The sequence below is a fragment of the Triticum aestivum genome, chromosome 5B, assembly GCF_018294505.1.
Source record: "Triticum aestivum cultivar Chinese Spring chromosome 5B, IWGSC CS RefSeq v2.1, whole genome shotgun sequence".
Classification (NCBI taxonomy): domain Eukaryota; kingdom Viridiplantae; phylum Streptophyta; class Magnoliopsida; order Poales; family Poaceae; genus Triticum; species Triticum aestivum.
The window spans coordinates 7,195,193-7,207,736 of record NC_057807.1 but is presented as its reverse complement, the minus strand read 5'-3'; the positions used below and the strand labels follow the sequence as shown (position 1 = coordinate 7,207,736).

General features: G+C 41.0%; 1 protein-coding gene across 11 annotated transcripts; it reads right to left on the bottom strand.

Annotated features, from left to right (window-relative positions):
• Positions 1-4,022: 4,022 nt before the first annotated feature.
• On the bottom strand, positions 4,023-12,187 carry LOC123110075 (40S ribosomal protein S2). Of its 11 annotated transcripts, none has more exons than XR_006453146.1 (12): positions 11,678-12,187; positions 10,793-10,944; positions 7,567-9,517; positions 7,388-7,475; positions 7,158-7,244; positions 6,894-7,038; positions 6,725-6,785; positions 6,171-6,497; positions 5,710-5,831; positions 5,515-5,596; positions 4,995-5,196; positions 4,023-4,328 (listed from the first exon to the last, which is right to left on the bottom strand). XR_006453146.1 is itself a non-coding variant. In XM_044530507.1 (2 exons), the coding sequence occupies exons 1-2, from the start codon at positions 11,935-11,937 to the stop codon at positions 10,892-10,894; spliced, it is 309 nt and encodes a 102-aa protein (XP_044386442.1). In that variant the 5' UTR covers positions 11,938-12,187; the 3' UTR covers positions 10,629-10,891. The 11 variants fall into 11 exon arrangements, 2 of the variants coding, with proteins under 2 accessions (XP_044386442.1, XP_044386443.1); XR_006453149.1 differs by having other exon boundaries at positions 6,725-7,038; positions 7,567-8,634; positions 8,716-9,517; XR_006453143.1 differs by having other exon boundaries at positions 6,725-7,038.
• Between the last annotated feature and the right edge of the window lie 357 nt (positions 12,188-12,544).

Genomic DNA, 12,544 nt, shown 5'->3' with positions numbered 1-12,544 from the left:
TCTTAAGGCAAGCTTGTTTAACTTATGTCTGTACTCAGATATTGTTGCTTCCGCTGACTCGTCTATGATCGAGCACTTGTATTCGAGCACTCGAGGCCCCTGGCTTGTATTATGATGCTTGTATGACTTATTTTATTTTTAGAGTTGTGTTGTGATATCTTCCCGTGAGTCCCTGATCTTGATCGTACATATTTACATGTATGATTAGTGTACGATTGAATCGGGGGCGTCACAGGCGGCGGAAAGCGGCGCAGCAGCGGCGGCGCGGGGCTATTGCTGCTGCTGGTGGTGGGAGGCGGCGGCGGTGTGGAGGAGAGGTGGCGGGGCGACGCGCTATTTAAGGAAGGGGCTCGACCTCGTCTTGGGGAAGGGGGCGGCCTCGGGAGGCGTGCCCGCCTAGAACTTGGCCAGCGGCACGCTGGCGGCAGCAGGGCGGACTACCGCGCGGGGATGGCGGCGGCGCTGCTTCTGGGCCGGCTCGGCTAGGCCTTCGGCACATTCGGGCGGAAATAACTTTTTTTTAGAAATAAATTTTGCCCGAAAGAAAAATCCTTATAAATTATAAAGAAAAATCTAAAAATTCCAGAAATGATTCTCACCGTCCAAACCTAATATTTAGGACAAGATAAACATTTTTCTGGACTAAGATGCAATTTTAAAAAATGCAATATTTTTCTAATCCAAATAAAATTCTAATAAAATCATAAGTTGATTTTAAAACTCTTTCTCCAATATTTATCTTAGGTTGAAGAAGTCATATTATCTTCTCGCATGTATTTTTATTATTGGAAAAAATTAGAGAGAAAAATAATAAAATCAAATTGATCCTTCCCTCAAATTTGAAATAAATTCAAATATGAATTTTGTGAAACCTCCAACTCTCTCCTTGGGTCCTTGAGTTGCTTAAGATCTCTAGGATCTCAACCAAAAGAAAGAATAAATATGATATGCATCTGCTGATCTATTTATAACATCCAAATTGAAAATTAGGATGTTACAGTTTTTCTTATTTGTTTTTTCATTGTTTTATTTTTCTTATTATCTTTATCAAAAAGACTCCTTTTTTTAAAATGTGTGGAAATTTGAAATTTAGAAAATATTCAAGTTTTCGGGAAATGTTCCGATTCTCATATTTTGTTCGAAATTTAAAAAATTGTTTGTGTTCTTAAAAATCATAACTTTGAAAAACATTCTACAAATTATAAAACTAACACGTTTTTCATAAAATTGTTGTTTCTCCAAGAAAAGGTCTTAGTTTTCAAATAATGTTAAGTATTTCCAAAAGTGTTCATTTTTTCAGAAGAATGTATGAAATTCCAAACATAATTGGGGTTTTAAGAAATTTTAAATTTTAGAATATGTTCAAAAAAAACTTCGCATTTATCAATGCTTGTTCAATTTGCAAAGATATTTTCCAAAAATGAAAAAATTGTTGCTAAAGTGGATTGGCTCAACGCCTACTCTCCCACTCGGTGGTGTCCATTCGTGTCGTCAATGGGTCGGACCAGCCAGGCATGCGCTGTCTGAAGGGAAGGTTGGTAGCGGCAAGGAGGAACTTATAGGGAGTTCCGAGAGTTGGGCAGCTCTGCCTAACGAAATTTTCCCTAGCTGGGCAAGTGCGACATTTTCACAATTCTAATAAAGAAAGTTTTGGGGAAACTAATCTATTTAAAAAAATCGACTTAATATTGGAGAAAATTTTGTGTATAGAAAAATGTAAAAAATGCTCAAGTACCTTGATATAAAATGTTCATGTATATGAAAATAAATCATCATCTTATATTTAGAAAATGGCCATCCCATAATTAATCTATGTTCATGGAATAAAAGTAAAAAAAATGTATCTGTAACTTGTTGATATACTTAAGAACAATTGCTTACATACATTAAAAAACAAGTCCAATGTTAAGTGGATGAGTCTTGTTCTCTTATACCAAGACAGAAATTAATAGTTTTATTGATAAGGCATCATATATATAGGAATTATTGATATTATACCAATTATTATCAATGCCTTAAACATAATATTGCCATGCACCAGTTTTTTACTACCCATTCTAAGAGGTCAATTCTACCCCTTGAAAACAATGAGCGATCAATTCTAGAGGGGGCATTAAAGTAACTTACATGCTATGACAAAGCATAAATTTGAGAAAAATACTCTAGAAGGAACCATGAATCTTTAGAAGTGAAACTAAAATTGGAAATTCACACAAGCCATAACTCCAAGCATTAATATTTTCTATAACTTCACACATCAACACGGAGAAGCTTTTCCTATATATATATATGAACCATTCATGGAGCAAGCATTTCACGGTCATACACTCATCAACTCCACTTAAAAGAGTACCACCCATTAATAGCCTCTATTCCTTAGTGACGATGACCAAGTTCACGAGGAACAATGTGCAAGGACTTGTGCTACTTTCTTTTCTTCTTGTGGTGTGTTTGACTTGTCTTGGAGGCACATATGGTAATTAACAACTCGATTTTTTGGTGGTATTGATATTGTGGACTTTTATTGTTTATATGATGAGATGATAAGTATATTCTTTATTTTATGTTAATTAGGTGAAATCATAAACAACAAGGGGAGAAACATGATGAGCAAAGTAAGCCATGTAACTAGACCCCCTTGTTATAAAGATGGGCACCAGCTCCCAGGACGGGAATTCTGCTGTCAAATAGATAACTTGTGCTGGCCAGATCTTGGAGAATGCTTCATCAACTGTCCCTGCAAGATTAATTGCACACCAGCAACAACAACACAATAGTTTTTGGGTGGATAAATCTCAACCTTATGGTTCTCAAAATAATTATGCGTTGATGAGATAATAATTTTTGTATGTTTTAGAAATCAACTATGTTATTTTAATATTCAATAAAACTAGCTAGTGGGTTGCTTGCACAATTTTGTGTTTGGATTTGTTACCTACCATTTACATATTAAATATTTATGTTCTGTCCATATTTTGATTGTCTCCTCCTAGGTGTACTTATCGTGGAACTATGGTGGACATCAGGAAAAAATGTACTTTAATCTCTCTCTCTCTCTATCTCTCTCTCGCACGTACTTTTTATTGCATTGGATGGGTGAACAATAATTTCGTAACAGGCTGTGAAGCACCAAATATTGTAATTTAAAATATGTTTAATAAGTATTATCAACTTCACACATCAAGTACGATGTATATAGATTTAATATCCATAGGTAAATTGACTATTGATTTCTCAGGTTGAAGAGTGTGGTGTTCTGTTTTAACATGACTTCTTTCACACATAAACCTTAAAGCAAATTGAGTTGGATAAGCTAGGGTTTGTTTAGTGCATGTAGAAGAAGTGAGGGGTGTTGGCGTACTCTAGCTACAAGTCATATTGACTCTTTCAACAACTGCGTTTTTTAGCGATGGACATATCCATCTAGGACTGCTGGTCTATTTCTTTATTAGGATTCGAACCAGAGTTGAACTGGCCGTGATTTTGATGGAAATCACATGGGCTACAGATCCCATCTTGGCTTGCCTGCAAAATAAGTCTAGATTTCCTAAGCAGCGTTCCAACCCACATGCACCATGGGCTCACAACAGAGTACATGTCATTCTTAGATCAGAGGTCACACGAGTGCGTCTGCTCGGCCAGCTAGGCAGACACCTTCACTTCTGCCGTGCAGTCCAATGGGCATGTTATGGACATAGACAGCGAGCGAATTTTTAAAGGTAGTAATATCAGTTTTGCTTTGATTCCATGCTGGAATGACGAGGCAACAACAAGGAAAGCACATTCTGCGCATTTTAAAATTCAAGTGGAAAAGGATACCCAATGTAGAGAGAGGTGTCAAACACTTGTGATCTGCCCAAAATGAAGAAAACACACTGCCTAGTCAGCAATTGATCATGTAGCAACCCTCGGCTCATGGCTTGCTACAAGATACACTAGATCAGGATCGCGCCCTGGCGCGAGGGTGCCGGTCCAAGCACTTTGCCAAAGCATGTAACACCATGTCAGTAGGAACCCAGATATAGCATTTGCACTTATACAGGATAATAATAAAATAAAGAAACATTCAATTGTGATAAAAGTAAAACGTAATGGAGCACAAGACAACATCAATTTATAAGGCAGGATCAAGCTCGACCCGTTCATACGACCACAAAAGATAGCCATTCGACATGAAGTTCGATACCAATTGCGAGAACACATAAGAGGAGTTAATAAGAACATGAACATAATAAAAAGAGCCAACTACAGAATTACTAAGCATACTAATAGATGGCGTAATCCATCTGTCTCGTCCATGTACTTCATAGGGACCGCCTCACATGAATCTGATACAAACAAACTGTGAGATATATGGAATGCAATGATTTCTGTACTAAAGCATCAACCCTAGTACTGGCCCTTATCTAATACAGGGAATCTACAACGTAGAAAGCATCACAGGAGAGGTAAGGTGGTATACAAAGGAATGCATATTCTTGTCAGCCGAGCAACCAAATCAAAGGAAGCTTATCTTTGCATTCATTGTTCCATCACCCATGAATAAAACAAGAGCCTAATGAAGAGTCACTCGGAAGCAATGTTTGTTTTCATGCACAAATTGAGAAGCCACCAAACAATACATGAAACATAAAACTATATTCCACTATTGGTTTAGTAGCAAATAACATAAGCATAGTGCATATGACAGCATGCAACAACTTAAAGTGATCGAATTATCTCTCTGAACTAAAAAGGCAAGATTACACCTCACTGTCTTACACTACAATCAGAAGTATGATATATGGTTATAGATATGCATACACCTCACTATCTTATCACACTATTATACATAAGATTAACCAATGAAATGAGGCTGGGACCTAGTGGGACAGACGTTGGGGCTAAACACTGGTTACTAGGGGTGGTGAACGGAACAGGCAGGGGATTTCATCCATTAATAAAGCTACCCCAACCTTCTTAATCACGACAACATATAATGGCAGGAGGCTCACCTTTTTTGTTGTAGCATGGCGATGAGGTAGTAGCTGCAAGATGAGAGGAGGAGGCTGTTAGGGGCTAGAGGAGGAGGCTGAAGCGAGCTCGAGCTGGTCGGTGGTAGCCTGATTTATCAGAAAGGCAACACCTGGGCGCCTAACACGGCGTATCAAAGGCTGCTCACCTCAGGCCATCCAGGCCATCCTAGGAAGAGCAAAACTGCATTGGCGTTAGTATTCGTACATATGCTTGTTTAGAGATTTGGATCAAAATATAATTGCACCTGCCGCAACAACTGGACATGAATACACATGTGCATTTGTGTGTCTCATATATTTGTTTAGAGCATAACTTCACACACACACACACACACACACACACACACACACAAATTTGGTATTTTATATTAGGGGTGCAGTCCGAACAATGGTTCATAACAATGTATCTGTACAGCAGAAGGCACCACAAGCAAGCCAAATCTGGTATGAAAATAGTAGATAGAAAAGCAAAATGAGAATAGTAGTCTTCTTTACTCACCAAGTATAGCGATCGGTTGTCGATAGTCTGGGTCTGGAACACCCGTTTCTCTGGTGGTCCTCTTTGCGCTCTTTCTCCCAAACTGTAAAGAGGGGGGGGGGGGGACAAAATAGGTTAACACATTAATGTAGATACAAGATTGGAAGTATAGTATACTCCCGAGGTAGTACTTCACAAAGATGTTTGTGAGCTAACCAGAGATACTACTGGTGTGCTTCGCCGTTGCTTCCAGCCATGTCTCCTCGTACCAGCAAAATACCGTTTGCATGGTAGATTTGCAGTACTCCATGATGGACCAGATGAAATCACATGTCTAGCTGTAGATGTATAGAAGGAAAAAAGGTCATGCCACTGGATGTGCTCTACATTGGACTGCCTTCATTCATTAAGGAAACACATATGCAAGACAGTAATTAATGTTTTTTTCTGCAACAAACTTAACAAACATCTCAACTCGATTCCAATTTACTGTGAGTTCGTTCAGATGAGTAGCACGCGCCCGAGACACAGGCCTACCCAAACCCAAACTCAAACCCTATCCAGCCTAAGGAAACAGAAGCTACCGCTTTGAGCTCAGAGTCACTATGCGGGCAGAGGTGCTATGCCGGTCGACAAGAACTTAAGTGAGAGGGGAGTTATTGGAGGTGGGTTGGTACTTCTGGGTGAGTGGTCGCCATGGCTGCTGCTCCTCTCATCTCCGCCGCTCGCTCCTCCTTTATTCTTGTCTGGTGGTGAATCGTCACGTACGAGACAGTCGAGTTCGGCCATGGCAGCCACCGTGCTCAGAGCTCGGCCACGACCGCTGCCACGATCACCAACGCGCCCACACGCCCAGGTTCGAGCTTGGCCATGGACGCCACCGCGCCCAGATCCGAATCCGGAGCACCCTTCGACTCCTCGGCGCTCAGCAAAAGGAGCACTGCTCGTGGCCGGGCCTCACGGGAATGGTCGCCACCCCGTCGAGATAGTGAGAATTAGCTCTCCTGTATAGCTAGCAGTGATTTAAATTTTTACTTGCTGAAATAAAAGTTTTGACATCTAAAATAAAGAATGAGCCAGTAAGATAAGAGATCAAGAAGCAACGCTAGTGGCTATTAGATTTAAGATAAAAAATAAACTATCTGATCAGATCACCTGGCAAGAAATAAACCCTATGTACTTTGAGAATCAGAGAAAAGAGTAGCATATTATACATGCAGGTTCATTTAACCTGATCTGATGGCAGTATTGAGGCTCATGGAGATCATACCATCATATCCATTCATGTTAACCTGAAAATGATAAAAAAAAAGAAATCATGACACATATATAAACTCTTTTATATTGACACGAAGTCAATGAAGCTTTTTAGTGCCACTTAAGAACGGCAGGAGATTAACATGGTGCATGAAAACATCGTAAAGTGCACGACTGGCTCCATCGGATGTGGTGATGTCGCTCAAACACACTCAGAGGTTCTCCGAGAAGATCGCGGGGTGGTGGTGTGCATATTCAAGAGGGTAGAAAATTATAGACAAACATCTTCTGCATCAACCAAATATTAACATGTAAATAACTCTGGATGACATGTGGCCTGAACTTGTTAGAGAAAGATTAACAATAGTACTCCCTAGTTTCCTAATTCATAAGAACTGAGCATATACCTTTGTCTAAGCGAGATTTATTGCCAAACATGATGTATTCACCTCTTAATTGATCGCAATGGATGATATATAGGGAACACTGATGACCTGATTATAAAAGTGAAACATGATTTTATCAGAAAGAGCAAGCCTTGCTTTGACTCTAATTTTTTTTGCACAAATATATTAGAACATGATAGTATAAGTAAGGGCTGATGAGAGATGCATAGTGGGAGACATGAGATCCTCACAGTAGCACCACCATGTTCATAGACTTGCAGCTCCGGCTTGCCGCTCAGCCGGCGGACACGACATCGAGCTCTCATTGCATCAACAACTCTGTTGTACGTTGTATGGAGCAGCAGAAAAAAGGAGATCAGAACTGTGTATATATGGACATCTATGAGAGAGTGGAACCTGGGATGCATACCTGAGCACACGTGCAACGCGAGTACAATGACCGCACACGATGGTGATCCCAACGGAGCAGCGGCCTGAGCCGCGACTTGCACTCTTGCCGTCAACGGTGATGGCGCCCATCAGTGCGGGCATGCTCAACTTCACGTACATGAATCAGCAAGGGTTATATCGTGTATGTTCTCCTGCTGGACGGCGCCGCCAGTTCCGCCGCCTCATGCGCTGACTGGCGCGTGGTGGTGAAGAGGTGGCTGGGCGTGGAGGGGTATCTTCCCAGTGGAGAGCTCCCAATCGAAAACACATCAAGCAAAAAACCAAGAAAAAAATAAAACAAAATAATTAACAGTAAACCATCGATTCCTCGTATAATAAGAAACTGGAAATTGGGAGCCGACTGGATAACCAAATTAATCTAGAAACCAAGAATAACATTTTCATTCGAAGAACTGCAACCACAATAAGCATAGACCCTCAATGCTCTTTTTCTAATCAACCATGTGACCTATCTGGCATTTGATTATATGGCTAAGCAAAGACCATAATAAGCAGAATTGGGAGCTGACTGGATAGCATTTTGACTCGAAGAACTGCAAGCACAATAAGCAGAAGGGTAAGGCGCACTCCGCTGCGCCGGTTATAATTGCATTCCGCGTCAACTATGCATGCTAAGCTAAACCCCAAAAACCTGTCTTCCAGGCTGTAGCTCGGAGTTTGAAGCTTTAAATAATTTGCAGGACAAAGCTCCAATTGTTATGCTAGTTCTCTTCTGGATTTATGGTGAATAATTGGTAGCCAACATGTATGAATGTTCCGGCAAATATGTAACGTGGATAACAATGTGTCTTGGTGTGTTTGCATAATAGTTCTCTCTCCTACTTTGTGATAATACGATAGACAATTTTGTAGCCTGCAATCTGTAGGAAATGAAAGCTTTCACTCTATTTAAGATTACTTACATTATCTATATCCAATGTGTAGCTGTCAAACTGACTAAAGGCACAAGGATTAAAAATAGTTAGCTCAGCTTTTGACAGAAACAAAATTGATCTCATCGTCATCATCACAAATGAATAGGTACATTCTGTACAAAAATATATCAATAATTGACCCAAATCCATAGAAATAAATTAGAGAAATTATCTCAGGAAGATGTAGTAAGAACCTGAGCTATAAATTGGTCTCAGAAATAAGCTGGTAGCATGATTGATTTTAAGTGGCGCAGAACCCAAAGAGATAGTCAGGCATTAGCTCTACAAATCGAGCTTAGAAGCAAGTATAAACTAAAACCGATATTGGATTAAATTTGTACAGAATAAAACAGATAAATTATAACACGGTTGAGATAAATTATACATGTCTCGAACACAGGAGAACAAATATATGTGCCAAAAAATACTCATATATTATATCAGCTTAGCAGGCAAGTCACAAGATTGAGAGGCCTGATATTGCATCATTTGATAGTAAAGTGTCTACTGATATGAACTTTAACAAGCAACAAACAATGCCCAAAAAGCTTAGTCAAAACTCAACACAAACACTGTCGTAGAAAAATATGCCTAAAAAGTCCAAAATATGAACATGGTCCTAAAACTTCCCAAAATACTATACTGGACACCAAATACTTTACTATCCAGGATATGAATTAAAATCTCATGGAGAGTATTAAATTGTTTCAAATATCATTCCAGAACCCAGAAAAGAGATTATTCATTTGATTTATTCAAATGCTTTGGTACTAAAGCTTCGCTGCACAAGATGCACCAGGACAACTAAAGGTTCTGATGCATACAATGTCATACCATTGATCAAGAAAATCTCTAATTGTGGCATTGTAAGCAAAGGTAGCTTGTACCAGGACAACTGAAGGTTCTGATGCACCAATCGTGCTAGCTCCATCTTCCTCGTAAATTTCAGGGACACCACGACTATCACATATATACACAATGATACCCTTGTCCATCCTGAGAAAAATGCAACGATTAGGAAACGATCGGACGGCCCTTATCATAAGTGGCTCTCCATAGACACTGGCACGTGCAACGATTGCGTATCTTAGTCACAAGTTCTTGGAAACAGAACTTATAACATGGTAAGTGAGAAAAATGCACAACAGGATGTGCTCAGGAGGTAAGTAAAGCATACACTGGCAACATCTATAAAAAAGAAAAGAGCTGACTTTTAATTCTGAAATAAAAGAACGTGAACACGATAATGAATTTGTATCCCTGGACAACAACCAGTCCGCTTCCAGTGACTAACACGGCCTTATTCCTGTTTACGAAAACATTAAAAAAAAGGGCAACCTGGTGCATGTAGCTCCCGCTTGCGCAGGGTCCAGGAAAGGGTCCGACCACTTTGGGTCTATAGTACGCAGCCTTTCCCTACATTTCTGTAAGAGGCTGTTTCCAGGACTTGAACCCATGACCTCATGGTCACAAGGCAGCAGCTTTACCACTGCGCCAAGGCTCCCCTTCCCTGTTTACGAAAACATTACACGACCTTATTCCAGTTTACAAAAACATGAATGTGACTGCACTCAAGGAAGCTTCCAAAGTATTAAATATGATTAAAGAACCTTTTAACATTTTGTCCTTTGCTTCCGGGTATGAATGTAAATAACTAAAAGACTCTTCCCCACTATTGTTGGTTTTAAAAATTCAGCTAGAACTCCCTGATTTCAAGTAGAGAATTATGTAAGAAAGAAGACTATCAATGTAATCAAACTGCCATTGACATGTGTTTATTATTGCCATTTGCGCATTTCAGTCATGTTCCATACTATGGTCTCAAGCTTTTGTCCAAATTTAGATGATCCGTGTATTCATTTACATACGTTCACACAGTATGTATCCGAAAATATATATTATCATGGCAGAAAGCTTTCTGTTATGATTTAGGACTAATTCAAAAGAGCTGCAAGATTGTCAATGCTAGCATACCTAGATTTTCAGACCTTTTAACCTGTAACAAAATATAGATGTGAAGAGACGGAAACTTCCAATCATCTCAATACTGCTTTTGTGGTGCTGAAACTAAGAGGGACATAGGGCATCACACTAAGTTGCATCTAGTATGCTATGACAGTAGTAACTGTTTTAACTTCTAGCAAAATCCGCAAAATTGGGGCTCTAATATGTTGAGACAGGAATGTTCTTGCTGGGGTTGTGCTTCCTCTACTCTAGGCTCATGTCTGTATCAGGACAGAATGGCAACTAATAACACCGCTGAAGTGATACCTTGGCATATAGCAGCGTGGGCATGTGTAGTATTCCATTCTGCTTGACTTTCTTCGAACTCTTGAACCATCAGCCAGTCGTAGACACTACGTTGGTAACTCAAATCCTGAATTTGAGTCGCTCATTTGAATCTTCAATTTTTGTCCCTCTACCTTCAGCAGTACGTCAAAATTATAAATTTGTGAATTTATCGCATATGCTCTGCAGAAAACTATCTAATGAAAAATGGACATACCCAGAAAGGTAAAATGGAGGAAGAAACAATAGTCAAGAGAAGTACAATATGTGCATTTTCTACTTGAGATTTCTCAGTCAGCACGACATTTTTTGATTTAAATCTAGCAGGTTCAGAACTACACTTTTTCTGTGACAGAATACATACCCCTAAAAATACCATTGTGCACAAAATTTACATCCTAACATAGAGAGGGCACGCATTTATGGTTTTTGTAAGTCTTGTGGAGAGTAATCATGCCAAGCTCAGACCTCATCGTCGTGTGCGCAAGACTGATGACTGCATATATGAGATTCTTGACATTGTAGGATTCCATGTAGTGATCAATAATCTAGAATATGATTTGCCAAGACTCTAAATGAACTCCATACTGTCATATCTCTTGTATTGTATTGTAGAAGTATAAAGTAGATAGAGACACATTATCACTTCAACACTAATCAGTTGCCATATATGAGACTGCATCAAGTGCCATTATAATAGTTCAAGCTGCACAAGGCAATCACTTTGGAAACAGATCAGAAGATTCAGCATGATTAAACTGAACATTATACACTATGCACACATAATACAACCAATTTCGTACTGACAGTAAAGTTCCAATGATGAGAACATCGCATAATATGGATACAGGGAGGGTTAGTTTATACCTTGGTGGATCGACGAGAGGAAGTGAAGACATCATCGATGCCGACGAACTGCAGCACCTTCTTGGGGACGCGGGCGGCCATGATTCTAGACCCCCAAGGGGCTTGGCGAGGATGATGGTGCCGCGGATGGCCGTCGCCGCCTCCTTGGCGCACTTGACACCGAGGCCGACGTGGCCGTTGCTGTCGCCGCCACCGACGAAGGCCTTGAAGCGGGTGCGCTGGCTGGCGCGCGTCTGCTTCTGCACGGGGGTGATCTTCATCACCTCGTCCTTGAGCAGGAGCAGCTGCAGCGGCAAGCGGAGGCTAGTGGCTAGGGTTAAGGTTTGAAGAGGAGAGAGAGAGAAAGATAGAGGTGAGGCGGGAGGAAGAGGAGAGGGGCAGCGCGGGGTCGTGGATAGGTGCCCGGACGAGTGGCGACGGCGGCGGCGTGGCAGGGAGGGGCGCGAGAGGGAGAGAGAGAGACATGCGCGGGAGGGGGAGAAGGAGGCGAGCGGGCTGGAGCGGAAGGGGAACGACAGTCTCTACGGTCTCGCCCCTGCCTGCGCTGTAGGATCTTTTCCCAGCCAAGTGAAATGACGAGAATGCCCTCGACGGGGCAGCATAATTACGCGCGGTGGCACGGCCGGGCGGGACACGTCTCATAGGGAAAATATTGGACGGTTGGAGACGATCGGGTAAATATCTGACGGGCCACAGTGACCAAGCCCGAGATCCAACGGCCAGAACACAATCAAGAAAACGATCCGACGACCAGAATGCCCAAATCGCTGAGAACGCTCGGTGGCTGACTCCTCTCTTATTTCTGGATGCATATAGTTGGTAGAGAGTGGATGTTTGGATCCCGAGCTCCATGGAGCTCAAAATTTG

Excerpts from the sequence above, each read along its gene's own strand:
- LOC123110075 (XM_044530507.1), bottom strand. The coding sequence starts at position 11,937 with ATGAAGATCACCCCCGTGCAGAAGCAGACGCGCGCCAGCCAGCGCACC. Across the intron at positions 10,941-11,677 it reads CCTCTCGTCGATCCACCAAG|AGGGACAAAAATTGAAGATT; the intron begins GTATAAACTAAC and ends TGCTGAAGGTAG.